We start from the raw sequence: 16,913 nt of genomic DNA, 5'->3' as shown, positions 1-16,913 counted from the left end.
CATAATCACTATTTGCATGAGTCCTAATCAATACTATGAAAATAAATGTGTATCCAAATTATTTGCTTATTCTTTAATCCTCAGTAAATCACTGTCATCTGTAGCAAGAGAACCTCTAATAAATGTCAATTACATGACTAAAATTACATGATCTTGGTACTCTTTCTTCTAGGAGTTTATAATGAGAGACCAACACAATCAGAGTTGATATGCATTTTCCAACCAATCTGAGAGCTGGACCAGGGTGCTGGAGCCTCCCTGATGTGCCAGGCATCGCTGGATGGCAAGAGGTTGGCAGGATCAGAGAGGCTGGAGCAGGAGGGAGGCACTAGACGTACTGGGACTCTGAATCGTGGTACTTCCTTTAACATATTAAATATTTCTCACAACAACCCAATAAGGTAGATACTATAACTTCTATTATACAGATGAATAAACCAAGGTTTACAGAGGTTAAATAATTAGCTTAAATTTATTTAGTTATAAAGTGGTGAGTCCAGGAGTTGAGCAAAGAATTGTAGAACTTCAAATCTCCTTCTCTTAACTACCAGAATATACATGGCAATACAACCAGATCTGGATACATAACAGAGGCACACAAATACTGTCAAGAATCTTCAAGACTAGAATAAACAAAGGTTTCTGAAAAACGCTAGGGACCAACAACAGGCTTTCTTAACTGAATGCATTAAGAGCAAGGAACTTGAGACACTGGTTGGCAAGATAAACAAAACAAAACACCACATATTAGACAATGATATAGAGGTATACGGTAGAACTGTTCAGCTTCAGTTTTACCGCACTAAGAAGAGATCCCACTAACCTTCTTTTTTTTTTTTTTTTTGCGGTACGCGGGCCTCTCACTGCTGTGGCCTCTCCCGTTGTGGAGCACAGGCTCCGGACGCGCAGGCTCAGCGGCCATGGCTCACGGGCCCAGTCGCTCCGCGGCATGTGGGATCTTCCCAGACCGGGGCACGAACCCGCGTCCCCTGCATCGGCAGGCGGAGTCTCAAACACTGCGCCACCAGGGAAGCCCCCACTAACCTTCTTAAGGCAGCTCTCAGAGCTCAGTTATATCTTTGGTGCAGAGCCCTAGGTGTCCTGTAGTGCAGCTACTGCCTAACAGAGTCGTCCTCCCTCTTCCTCTACCTTAGACACATCCTATATTAAGATCAGAAAGTGAATAAACAAATCTTCACATTTCTAATCTTTGAAGATGGTTAGAAATAAGACTTTTTCAAGGCTACTCCGTAAGAAATGAGCTAGGTCTTCATATTTTAAATACTGCATGTTATACCCAAAACAATATTTTTAATAAACAGGACAGGTGAAAATTCCTATTTGTATGACAATTATTTGTAGTGCACAAAGGCATTTTCTTCTTCATACTTATTTCTTCTCTCACAAAAGAGAAAATTAACTCTGTAGTATGCTCTAAGTAAAAGTAATTTGTTAAATACACATATTGCAAAATTGTAGGATTTATTTTAATTCACAGAGTAAAAAATGTCTTTTGGAATGTTCTAATGTAAATAAATCCAGGTTACCGTGACCAAAAAAAAAAAAAAAAAAAAAAAAAAAAAAAAAAAAAAAAGAAATGAAAGAAAAGAGAAGAAAAGTGATAAAGAATTGGGATAGCACATACAAAGCAAAATAGTAAAGGACAAAATTGAATGTCAGGCCTGGAAACTCCTAGGGAGGTAGGCACTTATGAGAAACCAACTGTGAAATGTCTTTTTGTGGTCTGTATTTTCATTTTTTCTTGTAGGAGAAATATTTAGAATCTTTGTGGTCTGTACTTTCATTTTTTCTTGTAAAAGAAATACTTAGAATGGCACAAACAATCTATTCTGATCTGAACTCTTGGGGAAAAAATTCAGATCTATTAAGCAGTGATAGAACTGAATGATTCCGGAAAGGGATTTGTGTTAGTCTGATTTTTAGATTCATATTTAATAACATTTTTAACAAAAATAACATTTTGTATAGAAAGTTGATGATGATGTTCTACCATTAACAGAACGTGTACTGGGAGATATGTTTTTTTCTAGAAGTGATGGATTTGTGTTGATAAAAACACATTTTGGGGAACATCATCCTTGGAAACAGTAAAAAAAATATTTGCAAGGCAAGGATGAGGGAGGCTGGCTGCAGCCCTAGAAGAGAGGAGAGTTGAATCACAAAGGATAAAAGCCATAAATTAAAAGTGAACCATGTGCTCTGGAAGTTCAAAGTAGAAAGGGCCCACTGAGCATTTATTTGCTCCTGGATTTGTGGAGAGAGAGAAGGGGTATGGTGTCAGACTGTGAAAATGTAAAGACCTTGTCACTCTTCAATAGCTTCCCATTAAACAGAGAATAACATCTAAAATTTTTATCGTGGCGTACAGTACCCCACAGGAGCCACCTCTGCCTGGGACTGCCCCTTCATCTCCTATCATCCTCATCTCCGCTGTGTCTTTCTGTCCTGAAACAAGACAAGACTGCTCTCACCCTTGTGCGCCAGGCCTTTGTTTTTATGATCTTGCTCTTCCTTGTGCCAGGAGGACACTTTTCTCCCAGACCTCTGCGTGGCTGACTTCTTTTTTTACTCATCCGAATCTGGGCTCGATTATCGTATCACTCCTTTGAGGGGGCTTCTAGCATGCAAGGTTCCTAAAAGCATTCTCAGTTGTCTGAAAACATCCTTGTACCCTTGGGGCTAGAACTATGCCTGGCACATAGTGGGCACCCACCACGTGATAAATGAAGATGTCATCTGATGTGAGTTCACGGAGGACATCATTTCCCTTTTACTAAATATCATATCTCAATACAACTAAGATCACATTAACATTTACTGGGAAGCTACATCAATATGCTATTTTTGTTGACCTTATTGTGAATTAAATCCCTCCACAGCTTTTCCACAAAAATCTTCTCTTTGCCATAGTTACCTCTATTTTAGATGTATAATTAAGTTTTTGCACCCAAGGATGGGACTTTATATTTATCAACAACCAGCTTTATCTTCTTATATGGGATGAGTCACATATGTGTCTCCTGCTTTTCCTGAAGCTACCTTGGAACTTACTCTGCCTCCCTATTTCACGTTACTTAAAAATTGATCAACTGGATTTCTATGTTTCCCCCGAACAGAACTCAGGAGCCCTAAGTTAGTCAGCTTTCTAGAAATCTCATGATTTCCTTTACTCAGCACATGAGAAAATTTATTAGAATTTAAAGTAATTTTGGAAACTGAAGAATTCAGGGATAAATTATTTAATAAGGAGTAAGCAGTTCACCTGGAAAATTATAAGACTGGGGTAAACAAATGATACACAGGTGTAGTTCAAGAGTTGAGAATGAATCATCAGTTAATAAGTCAAGGACAGAGCATACATTCACGTGTTTGTGAATGATGATGAATTTCTTTTTCATTTTCTAGAACAATTTCTTGAGCACAATAACATGGACGGTAGGAGATGCAGAGACAAATCATGGGGGAGAAATGAGGAAACATGGTTTCTAATCACACCGGTTAGCCAACTGGTGAAACAAAATTAAGGTAATTACCAATTTGCAAATCTACAAAATTGGGTTAAAAATGCTTATTGATATGCCCTTAGCTTTGTAATAGCCAAATGAATTAATAACTAGAGAGGACTTTTTGAAAAACAGATGGTAATTCATCATTAATATTCTTTACAATATATTTGCTATGGCCTAGCATTTTCTAATAACTCTCTATTCAATCTGAATTCTGAACCCTAACTTAGTATTAAAACGAGTCTCTAAAATATTGAGGTGGATTTTTAAACAAATACACAATTATACACATCTAAATTAGTTTGGGTTTTTCAAAATAATGTTGGTGGATGCTGGCACTGCTCAGAATAATTTTGTTACACATTTTTTTGAACAGTTTATTAAAGTCAGTTTATGGACTGACTGACAGAAAAGGAGACTCATGACTTTGTATACCTAACTCAGTTCAACAACCAACGTTGTTCACTTGGCTTGGCTCTCTTTAGCTTTGTTTACAGGAAATGAGATCCATTCTCAAAGGATGAAGAGTAGTTACTGATGGTATTGAAAACACATTAGCTCCCAAGTGACTATTTCTAATAGTCATTTGGGTGGATAAGTTATGGAATGATTATTACAAAATTAGTTATGTTAAATCACAATTCATTTCAAATGATAAATTGGAAAGATTCAGAGAAAACCAACATAGAAAACACAATGTTTGGAAAATAATATGTGAAATAAGAATATCTAAATAACTAGGATTTTTTAAAAAACTGAAGAATATAAAGGTAAATAGTAGTTTAAAACTTTGGTCAGACATATGAAGATTCTTTGAGGAAGAAGTGAAACTAGTAATTAACCATAGCTCTGCATACAATGCAAAAAGGAACAGACAATATAAAGGATCTGGCCAGAGTCGGGAAAAAATTTAGCCAAGGAAGTTTATACAAGATCAGAAATTTCATATGGCTAATTGCAAACATCTTAGCTAACTCATGGTTATTTTCTCACATAAAATAGTCGTTGTGTGGTAGAGTTACTTTTTCTTATAGTAAAACTGTCATTCAAAAAGATTAGATTTAATTTCAATTAATTTCTTTTGAATCTAGATATTAATCTTTCTATCAAGTGGCGAATGTGTAATCATTCGAAAGCCTAGCAGGTTTCCATTTAATTTCCTCTGTTTGCTTATAAACAACATTGTTGCACTGCAATCAAGATACTTTTCAAACATTAAAACCTTTTCCATTAAAGACACCATCCATTAAAGTAATTTAAAATAATGCAATAACTGACACAGTAATTTGAATTTCACTGAATGGATACTATTTTTTTCCTATATATTATTCTACGAATATAGGGTTTCTATTTTTTAAAATAACTACTTGCATATTGTTTTTAACACTGTACATGAAACACTCATTAAAGCTAGGAAACAAGAAACTGCATAGTGGAAAGAAAAATGTGTCTATTTTAACTAGCTATGTGAAATAATTCTGATGCCATTTAAAATAACTTTGAATGGTATCAACTATTCTTCCTTCATGTATCATAGCCTGACTTTAAAGTGGATGATGATTAAATAAAAAATAAGAAATAATTGAATAAATATATTTTCCGCTTACCCAATAAGAATTTAAAATATAGTACGCAAAATTTTTACCATCTAAAGACCCCCATCTATATAGTTGAAGCACTGCAGTCTTCCTGTGCATTATGACCAAGAGAGAATGTCCATAATGCATCTGCACTCATGTGGAAACAGTGTCATCGTGCTGCTTCAATTACCTCTTTTTCTCTAGTTTCAGTAAAATAATACATCTCTTGATCACATTAAAAAATTCCATTTAGCTTGAACTAGCTCCATCAGAGCAGCTAATTATTGTCAAAAATTGATTTGGTTATGTAACTCTAGTGAGTGTCTGTCACATGACCATGACTCACAGCAAATGCCCACTATACTCCCTCTTTCTGCTGTATTTCAGGATTTTCTATTAACTTCAGTGAAACCCATACAAAAGAAATGGAATACAAAAACCCACCCATACAATCTCAGTGAAGGCACAGGTCATAATTGTACATGAATGAACTTCCTATAATTTCTGATGTCCTGAATCAAAATCCTTAAAAGATTGAATTGTAGTGGCAATATCATTAAATTAAATTATAGAAACCCAAAGTAATTCAGTGAAAAAAAAGGTAGTATAGTACTTATATCCTCTATCTATATACAACAGAGGAGAGTGAACATTTTGTGATGAAACCTATTACTAAAAGCAGCTGACTCCATCTGGGTTTTGGCTGCAATAGAAATCCCTAAATAGTTTTTATTAACAGAAATTGTAGACTAGTACTAAAATCAGATGAAGGGGATATAGAATTCATTCTGAAGGCTAGATCTGGGACAAACAACTTAAACTACAAGTTTAAAAAAAAAGTCAGCGTTAATTTATTAATCTTTTCAAACTGTTTTAAAGGGAAATTATTCAAGTTGTTTGTTTACTATGCCTTTCCTGAATAACTAATTGGCAGCCAGAAGCAAACTTCCTTTTTACAGAGTAGGCTTTCAAAAGATTTAAGAAGACCTCAAGAGTTTATGAAGAGTTTGAGAATGTAATTTAACAAACAGGTATTTATAAGTTTCAGTGTTCGGTATCTTAAAAATTTTTTTTTTTTTTTTTTTTCGGTATGCGGCCCTCTCGCTGTTGTGGTCTCTCCCATTCCGGAGCACAGGCTCACCGGCCATGGCTCACGGGCCCAGTGGCCCCGCGGCACGTGGGATCCCCCCGGACTGTGGCACGATCCCGTGTCCCCTGCATCAGCTGGTGGACTCCCAACCACTGCGCCACCAGGGAAGCCCGGTATCTTAAATTTAATAATAATTTTCACTTAGAATTTTTATAGATCTAACTTGCATATTCTAACTAATGAGAGCCTATCAAAAAAGATGAAAAATAAGATTTCAAAGACACTGGGGTTCACTTAAATAAATTAGAAGTTAGTTGGGTTGACTGACAAAGTAATAAGAGCAGCTACCCAAGAATACACACCCATAATTAGTTTTGAACCTTATTTCTTGGCCAAAGTGTTGCATCTGGTTCTGTTGTAATAGTCATTTTTACTCCAAAGTTGTTCCAGGGAAATGATCTGGAATACTCAAATTATTGTCTAGCTAACTCCTTAGTTTTTATATAAAACTTTAACTGAAGCATTTTTAAGGTAGGGTTATTGGATGCTTTACCACTGAAATGTTAAAATCCTCAGCAAAGCAAGTTGTAGAATAAGGTAATAGAAATAAACAGTGCCAGTGAGAAATGGTACATTCCTAAAAATTGTAAGAAGACTTCAAAAAAGCAAAAAATTGCCTATTAAAATGCAGCCTCAAACCTAAAAGGCATTTTCCATTTTTAAACTGCAAGGTGGTCTAAAATATTTTGTGATTTTTATATTTCAGTTAAACTCTCAATTAGCAAAAATTTAAGCAAGTGATGCTATAACCTAAGTATTTTAATTCAATAAAAATTTCCCTGATTCCTCGCCTTCAGTTTTTTATACAAATATTACCTTTGCAATGAGACCACTTTTTCACAGCACATATCACCTTACATACCCGATAATATACTTATGTTTCATATTTATTATATTATATCTTTGTCCTCACTAGAATGTAAGCCCCATGAGGTGATGGACTTTTGTCTGTTCTACTCACAGAAGTATGTATTCCAAATTCCTAGAATAGTGCTAGGCATGTAGATTCTCAATAAATATTTACTGAATGAATAAATGAATGAATGCTTCTCTGTGATGCATACTGATTAACAAGAAAAGAATGTTCTATCACACTTATCAAACTTATGAAAAAAATTTTAGCTTTCCATTTTTGAAATGTCAATACTTTTTCTAAAGTCACATAGAAGGTCATGGTTATTAAATTCACTTAAAAATTGAATTTGAAATTGCTACTTTGAGAATAAATCCTTATTCCAGTAGTGCACTCGCCTATCTACACAGTTTATTTATGTGCATCAAGAAAATCAGAATCAAAATGTTTAATATATATCACTATTTCTGTTTATTACTTCCCTTTCTAAACTCCAGTATATCAGCACCATCACACTATTTAAATACGTATCATCTGTCTGATTATGTCTTGTAAAAAAATGCATCTTGTCAGTACATACTTTACATCTGAGTAGAAACAGAAAGCTAGATTTGATAGTATTCCACCTTAAGTTATATAAGTGGATGAGCTCTTTAAGGGAAATATTATAGAACCAGAGAAGGGGAATGAGGTGGGCAGTTAAGAGTGAACAAATGGCAAATGGCAACAGAGAAATGGGAAGGTGATGATGGAGGGATTTAGGGCCTTGAGGTGTACAAAAAAGATTTGAACCAACTGCCAGAGGGAATTTGATGGGAAATTTTTTTTAAAAGATGAATAAAAACTGATGCTTACCAGCACACCAAGGCCCAGCTGACATTAAACACTGTGAATTTGGAGTAAATTCAATTGGCAAAGTTACCTGAATTTCTCTAATATTCAGCATCCCAGAAGTATAGAAAATGAAAGTTTAGATTAACCCAGGACTAGGGAGTGGAACAGGGTAAAATTCAGTTACAATGGAAGAGAGATAGAAATATTATACATTCTCCACCCCATTCAAATGCCAAGCCAAAATTGTATATTCAGGGATTTTCTCACTCATAACTGTCCTGAATATATCTTAATACTGATTTTAGTTCAAAGTTTAGCTAAAATTGGTTTAAAAATATTTTCTGGCTGAATTAAAACGTGACTAAAGTTAATGACACATAATTGATACATAATGTGTAATTTTATATCAGTAAAAGCCTATGTGTGGAAATTTACCTTTTTAACAACATCAATTGGGAGTCAGTATTTTACATGGCTGGGAATTTCTGGGCCATTCCTAGCCAGAGCTGAAGGGGCAGTGCTTTGGCAGCCACTTTTTAACACCATGTTGACCTTCTCATCCCCTCTTCATAATCTGGTTTAAAAAAGTGACGGGCTTCCCTGGTGGCGCAGTGGTTGACAGTCCGCCTGCCGATGCGGGGGACGCGGGTTCGATCCCTGGTCTGGGAAGATCCCACATGCCGCGGAGCGGCTGGGCCCGTGAGCCATGGCCACTGAGCCTGCGCGTCCGGAGCCTGTACTCCGCAGCGGGAGAGGCCATAGCAGTGAGGCCCGCGAACCGCAAAAAAAAAGAGTATGATGTACTACATCTCAAAGTATCACTTTATGACGACAATGGATGATTTTCCCTCAGCTTTGTACCACAAGAAGGTAAACAACCAATTTATTTCTATACTTTGAAAGCTGTGATTTCTTTGCTTTGGCTACCAGGAAGTTCACAGTCAAGTTTGTTAGTGCCTCCAGTACCATATGGCATAGATTTTGTGTATTGGCCTTGCCCTTGACTTCTTTTATTTTTCAATCAAGATCTTACTTTTACCCAGAGTTCCTCATATATTTGGTTTTTTTTTTTCATATATTTAGGTTTTATCCAGTAGTACAGTATACATTTTGGAACGTGATCTCATTTATTTTAGAAACATACAGGTGAACAAATATGTTAAAAAAAAAATAGAGGGTTTGTAAGCCCTCAAAAGGACAGGAAATGAACCTTAGGTTTGTTCCCAACTCGTAATAGAAACTTAATGAGTGCCGCGCTTTTGATTCCGCAAGGCCTCTTTCTCAAGAGACCCTACAAGAACATACTTGTCACATAATTTTCACTTTATTTGTTAGACGGAGTTTTGTGAAGGGACAGACAAACACAAGTACTACCTGGAGGACCGAAGCACCACTGTGGAGAAACTGAAGACCACTTTCAGCTGAGTCAATTCCACCAGTGGCCAAAATGGGAAATCCAGGCAAAGCGTGAGCAATGGTGGTCACAGCTCTCAAAGCAATAGGTCTGATGGCTGTGCCTACAGAAAATGAGGATGATCAATGGTTAGTATATTGACCACTTGAGCATATTGCCTTATAATCACTATCATGTGATGGCAGTGTTGTACTAGACAAAATTCGATTTTATCTCTACTTAAGATATATATGTATGTAATATACAAGCATTGCTATGTTTCAAAGTATGTTAATTTGTAAATGGATGTGTACTTATTTTAAGGACTTTGATGCTATTATTGCATGCAGGCATGTTATGCAAGTGGGTATAGCAACTCTAGAACTCACATAAAATACATACATATCACAATTTGATATACAGTAATGTGTAAAAGATTGTATGGAACACTTGAGCATCTGTTTTAAAAAGAACAAGGAATAGCAGATTTCGTAAAAGAAAAACAATCACATACAGTGCATAAACAGACATACAGCTCTGTTATGTTTCCGCGAAGTATAAAGCAGCTGGTGTGAATAGAGATACTGCAAAAACAAGCAAGGTGCTGATGAAGTTACAGATTCCATATTGCATTTTACATGTATTTCCCAAAATCTGATAGTGATTTTACTCAAACATAGTGAGCCTAATCTAATTTTCAACACATTAGAACATTTTAATCAAGTTAAAGAGAATTTACTAGAATTCAGTAATTAGAGTATGCGTTTGAGTTTGTATACATTATTTAACCAAACATTACCAATACATTATTTGCTAGTTGTAATAAGGCTGTGTGGATGGACAGAACACTCTGAGGTCATTTTTTACATGATTACACTGTATAAGGCTGCTTAGACTCTCAAGGGTTAACCCAATCGGGAGTAAATTAATGCTCTCATAACATAGTAATATAATTTGATATTTCTGATGTACACTCATAAGTCAACGGTCCTTTAAAGGCATTTCCTGAAGTAAAAATAGTTCTTTTTGTGCAACAATGTGGCATTGCCTCAAATAAGGGCTCTATAAACAACAAAACAAGCAAAGGGTAAAATAAGCCTCATGTGGTGCATACTTTGGCATCTCCTCCACCACCACAAGCATCCTTACCAGCATTCTCAATATGTATTCATTGGTGCTCCTATTAAGGAAGCACAAAGAGCTTTCATTAAAATCAGCGGTTTTCTTTTTATCCTGTTCATTTCAGATGAAACTGAATTTACGTGTAAACTAATGCTTTAGCACTCAACACCAAAATTGTTTGTGGAAATGTCTACTTGGCTCTCCCACACCTAAAAAATCTTCCTCTAGATAGCAGTGTTTCTTAGTCAAGAATATTCAATGCTTACACTTCAGGATTCCATAAGTGACATTTAAATACAAGGTAGTAAGTTAGGGCAAATTAGAAACTGAACGTCAAGATTCTATTTCTATTTCAAAATATTTATCAGCGACTTCTTCTTAGTCTATATGTTTTAACCATAAAAAAGGCTATACTAAAAAGAAATTCAAGAGTAAAAGTTAGAGGAAAGCATTTTTAAAGGAAGTTGTAACTTAAACCTTTTAGACAGACATACAGCTATCTTGGCATAATATAACTGATATGTTCAATATATGCTAAGTTGATGGCTCCTTTACACACATGTTACTTTGAAGTAATAAAGAAATATTGGGATTCTTTTTTTTTTCTTATTTAGTTGACCCTAGAGAGTAAAGGAAATTTTTGCTAAGCAGATAAATAATTTATTTCTAACTGCACTGTTAGAAGACTATCATTAACACTAAGGGGTAAAATTTCAAAGTGGTACACAGGGATTTGGCCACATATTCCAACTGATATTAATGGACATCAAATGGCAAAATCCCCAAACACAGCTTTGAAAATTTAACCAGTTACATTTAAAGGGCAACATTATTACACAGGTGTTAAAAAACATCAGCAAATCCTCAGTGGCATTTGAAGATGTTCAATTAGGTCAATAAGACATTTTCTATTTGATGTTTTTCTTCTTTTTTAAAACTTTTCTAATTCACCTAATGAACATGAAAACCTTTCAAACTAATAAAGGTATCTTTTCAAAAATTAAGAGTAATTATGTTCTCTGAGGAAATGGGATCCAAAAATGAAGAAATGGATCCTTCCGTTGCTGGGTAATAGTAAATTCAGTTTTAATTTCCATTATAAATTCCAGATTGGTTTTCTTTATAACTCAATTGATTTAGTATGAAATATAATCTACCTGTTCTCAGCATTTTTATGGGGAATAGATTTTAAAAATGACTTTTATTCGCCATGAAAGGTTTTTGGAGGGGAACTGAAGGTATGTAAAAGGATCTTTCTAAATTGTTACACAGAAATTTCTTTTTAGTTTTAAAGTGACAGAAATGAAAAAATAATAGATTCAATATAAAAATAAAACTTTTGGTGTGAAAGAAATACATATATCGATACCATACGAGATTGTACATATGTTAATTAAAATGCATACAGATTTCCAGAATCACAGTTATTGAGATAAGATTTTTAAAACTTTGTCACTGCTACAGTAATTAATGATTTTAGACCAAAGACCAGGGAGGAAGAAGCCAGTTGAGAAGCTCAAGGAATTAAAAGTGGACTCCATCCTAAAGGAAACAACAAGGTTTACATCAAAAATTGAAATCCTATAAGCTTAAATTAATTAATAGGCAACGTGCAATTTAAATTAAGCCTTCATCTACATGGGGTAACCAGATGAACCTGATGGGAAATTAATTACATCAAGCCTTTCTGTTTCAACAGTGTGGGAGGTGCCAATGAAAGTCAGCCATTCTGAATCCCCACATTTTGAAACAAGCTGCAGGTTCAAACAAACAAAAAGTGAACTAGACCTTTGAGTTCCAACACTGCTGTGAAGAGTCCTGATTTGTGCCAAAGTGGCCCTAGCGGAAAACCTGGGGGACTAAAATGGACTTTTGGTATCTAATCAATCGAGGCCCTCCATATAGTCACATCCTAAAATGCAAATCAGTATGTTGAATTCATGGATCTTTGATAAACTTCACATTACATTTGATTGATTCATGATCTAGAAAAACATTTCAGTAAGCCAGAGATGTTGAATTCAAAGGTAACCAATCTGAATTCAATGATTTCTTTTTCTTAAGAAAATACTTTCTTATTTTAATTGCAATTTCAAAAATGCTACCGTTAGTAGTAGTATTACATATTCATATGCAAGTAAGAATTAATGTATTATGACTTAGGTTCCTTACTCAGGCCTCATTTATCCATTCATCTGTTCATCTGTCTATTCAAGAAATATTAAGCACCTGTGCCTTCTTTTAAAAAAGAGGTAATTGTAACTGAATTGGAAAAGCTTAAAAGACAATCTCAGGTAATGTTTATGTTGTAACCATATTGTCACCCAGGGTGGATACCCAAAACACCAGCCTCAGTGATCTTAGGAGGTAATATGAGTTCAGTTATTCATTCTGTACATATCCCATTAGGAAAGCTTCACATTCATTTAAACATCATATATTTTATAATTACTATTAATACAAATTCTAGAAAGAAGGGAATTTGAGGATGAATTAGTTACATCAGAGAGACAACAGGGCCAACTGCTTAGGTTCAAATTCTAGCTCCACTATTTACAAGCTCTGTAATCTTGTGAAAATTTCTTAATCTTTTCATCTATAAAATTATAATAACTTCACAGAGCTGTTTTGAGGATTAAATTATTTAATATATATAAAGGGCTAGCACATAATAAAGATTATACAGATGTTTGCTATTACAACCTGTACTACCTAGGAGGACAATTGATTTCAGAGGGAGCATTTATTTAGTTTACTTTGTGCCTTTTAAGCTGTTGCTGTGTGCTTAGTAATGCAAAGAGACCTTTTTTTTTTTTTTTTTTATTGGAGACAAGATCATGATGCCTAGGATGATGAAACTTTATAGCCTCTCTCCCTTAGGTATTACAACCTGTACTACCTAGGAGGACAATTGATTTCAGAGGGAGCATTTATTTAGTTTACTTTGTGCCTTTTAAGCTGTTGCTGTGTGCTTAGTAATGCAAAGAGACCTTTTTTTTTTTTTTTTTATTGGAGACAAGATCATGATGCCTAGGATGATGAAACTTTATAGCCTCTGCTCCCTTAGGAGAACCACACATCTCCCTCTCCCTTTTCCCCTCTCCAGCAGCTTTCATTTAGTGGTGTCATAATGTTGGTAGGATTAACTGACTCCAAAGCTAAAAATCTCAAAGGCAGACATCCATATATTTAAGATTTTATTTTGAGAATCAAAAGGTCCATGCACTAAATCAATATGCAAGACTTTTAATGACAACATCAGAAGTTGAGTTTATTGGTGAGAAGGAGGCAGAGCTTTACTTAGCATGACTAAATCCTTGAAGAGAAAAGACATTTTTAATGGGCAAGATAGTGTGGAACATATGCTAATTTTGGATAACTGAAATTTTGAATAATTGAGTTTAATTCTGTTTGTTTTTTGCTTAATCATTTGACTCCTAAGACAGCTACTGTTACAGAGTTAATTGTTAAAGCTAAGTCCACAATAAACTCCCTGATAATGGCTCTATCTGGCAATAAAACAGAATTGGGTTATAATACTCACTCATGCTCACTGTGTATACAAAAAGAAAATGTAGGGGTTTTTTTGTTTTTTGTTTTTGCGGTACGCGGGCCCCTCACTGCTGTGGCCTCCCCCGCTGCGGAGCACAGGCTGTGGACGCGGCTCATGGGCCCAGCCACTCCGCGACATGTGGGATCCTCCCAGACCGGGGCACGAACCCGCGTCCCCTGCATCGGCAGGCGGACTCTCAACCACTGCACCACCAGGGAAGCCCAGAAAATGTAGTTTTAATTTGCTTACATTAGTTAAAATATAATGAATTAAGTGGATAACAAATTCCTTAGAAATTGAACTTTGACTGTCTAATTGTTAACAGTTTTAACATCACCCAGAAGAAAGAAAATATTAGCAAATCAAGAATTTCAAGGATTTAGGAGTTGAGAGATTGTTATAAAATAAACATAAATCAAGCACCAAAAATTTATCCTTTAAAACAACTTTAAGGTATTAATGAACCTAACATACTGATAAATATGTAAAGCACATATATACATAGATATATACACATATATACAATGGAATATTACTCAGCCATAAAAAGAAATGAAACTGAGTTATTTGTAGTGAGGTGGATGGACCTAGAGTCTGTCATACAGAGTGAAGTAAGTCAGAAAGAGAAAAACAAATACCATATGCTAACATATATATATGGAATCTAAGAAAAAAAAAAAAGGTCATGAAGTACCTAGGGGTAAGATGGGAATAAAGACACAGACCTACTAAAGCATGGGGGAAGGGTAAGCTGTGACAAAGTAAGAGAGTGGCATGGACATATATACACTACCAACTGTAAAATAGATAGCTAGTGGGAAGCAGCCGCATAGCACAGGGAGATCAGCTCAGTGGTTCGTGACCACTTAGAGGGGTGGGATAGGGAGGGTGGGAGGGAGGGAGACGCAAGAGGGAAGAGATATGGGAACATATGTATATGTATAACTGATTCACTTTGTTATGAAGCAGAAACTAACACACCATTGTAAAGCAATTATACTCCAATAAAGATGTTAAAAATAAAATAAAATAAATAAAAATACATCTTTACACATGGATTGAAGTCCTCTGAGAAAATTACCATAATTCAACTAGAAACTGAAGTACTATAAGGATCCAGGGTTATATCAAGAGATATGAAATCTAAAGAGGAGAAATGGGAGAAAGAAAACCAATTATTTTACGTTGTTATTTTAGGTTTATTGAAAAAGCTAAAAATTTTCTTATGAAAATGTTTTAATTTTTGTTGAATATTTCAAGATATTTTTCCTGAGTCTTCATATCTTTATAGCTGCTTATCTGCTTCATAACATATTCAATATATTCATAGTCAATTTATATTCAATAATTTGGTACCTAGCATGTGCCAAGCATTTTATTTTAAAGCAATAGAATTAATACTATTTACCAGAGAAGGGGCCATTTTCCTCGCTGAGCATTTATTCTTGGAGTGATTTCCATAGCCTGACACGGAGACTGGGGCTTCATACAGTGTGTGATTTAACCCTTAGAGTGCTGTGCAGGTAGATGCTATCATCTCTGTTTCGTATGTGAAGAAAGGGAAGTTCAAGCTGAATAAAACTTGTTTTATGCCACAGTTTAAAAGTTTAAACACCAAGTCTCTGTGACTATCAGAGTCCATACTTTTCAGCTGCTACTGAGAAATGACAGTGCAGCAATTATGACGAGGATCACTTGCACATTGTCTTTGCCTAAGAAAACCAGTATCAGTATCGTATGTGGTCTAATGCTCAGAGCACAGGTTCTAAAGTCCAACCAATTAAGTGTAAGTCTTTGCTCTATTACTTTACACAATTGTGACTCTGAGCAAGCTCCTTAGTTAGCTTCCTAGAACATCAGTTTTCCCTATCTGTGAAACAGGGACATCAATAACAATAATATCATAGCAACTTGGGGACTATTACATGATACAATTTGTGGAAAGCACTCGGCACAGGGCCTGGTTCATAGTATATATAAGCTAATATTACTATCAAAGCCAGAGAAAATTGATCAGAAACATAAGCATTCACTATAAACATGTGGGGATAAACACTTAATACTTAAGGGGTGTTAATTAATCTCCTAGATATTAAATTTGGAGATCCTCAGTCATTTCATTTCTAAAAATTATAGTTTGAGTCTATGATTGTAAATGCATATATTTGTGTGAATAACTCTTTATTAGATGTATAATGCAGTTGCAATATCTAAATGTATATGTCTTATCCAGAAACTCTATTTTGAGAAATCTAATCCATTAGTGCATAGACATAAAGTTACATGTACAAAGATGTTCCTTGAAATATTGTTTCTTATAGCAAAACAGTGAAAACAACCTAAATAATCACTAGCAGTTATGCTAGTAAATAAATTATAGTTCATCCATGTATGTATGATATCACAGGAGACTTTTAAAACTGATGTGGAAATATCTCTAGGATACGCTGTTATGTGTTAAATGCCAAGTAGCAGAATAATATATAGGGTGTAGTCCCATTTTAGGTAAAAAAAATGTATGATTACATTTAGTATGTGGGCATGTAAATGCAAAGAATGTTGAGTTTTAAACTGCTAATAGTTATTTCTAGGGAAGAGGTTGAAGAGGAACTTTCAAGTTCGATATCTATACGTCCATATTATTTAATTCTTTTAGGTAAGAAAGTGTTTATGATTCACTTCTGCAACGAAAAGTGACTATTTTTTATAATGCTTCTAAAACAATACAGGAATAGGCATTTTCAGATTCTGTGCTGTGAAACATTTATATATGGGATGTGCAATGATCCTACCCTCTGTACATTCAGAAGAGCACATTTGGTTCTATATCCAATATTTTAAGTAAAATATTAACAAACTTAGAATATATCCAAAACAGGGTGAACAGAATGATCTCTCTCT

General features: G+C 35.0%; 1 protein-coding gene across 1 annotated transcript in view; it reads right to left on the bottom strand.

The window, feature by feature from the left end:
• DPYD (dihydropyrimidine dehydrogenase) overlaps positions 1 to 16,913 on the bottom strand; it is an 821,342-nt gene that overhangs the window by 138,579 nt on the left and 665,850 nt on the right. The window contains exon 19 of the mRNA XM_007462610.1: positions 9,319 to 9,461. Within this exon, the coding sequence (XP_007462672.1) occupies positions 9,319 to 9,461 (143 nt within the window). The remainder of the gene's footprint in view (positions 1 to 9,318; positions 9,462 to 16,913) is intronic.

This window comes from Lipotes vexillifer, unplaced genomic scaffold, assembly GCF_000442215.2.
Source record: "Lipotes vexillifer unplaced genomic scaffold, Lipotes_vexillifer_v1.1 scaffold826, whole genome shotgun sequence".
Lineage (NCBI taxonomy): Eukaryota > Metazoa > Chordata > Mammalia > Artiodactyla > Lipotidae > Lipotes > Lipotes vexillifer.
The sequence above is the reverse complement of the archived record's forward strand: the minus strand, read 5'-3'. Positions and strand labels throughout refer to the sequence as shown.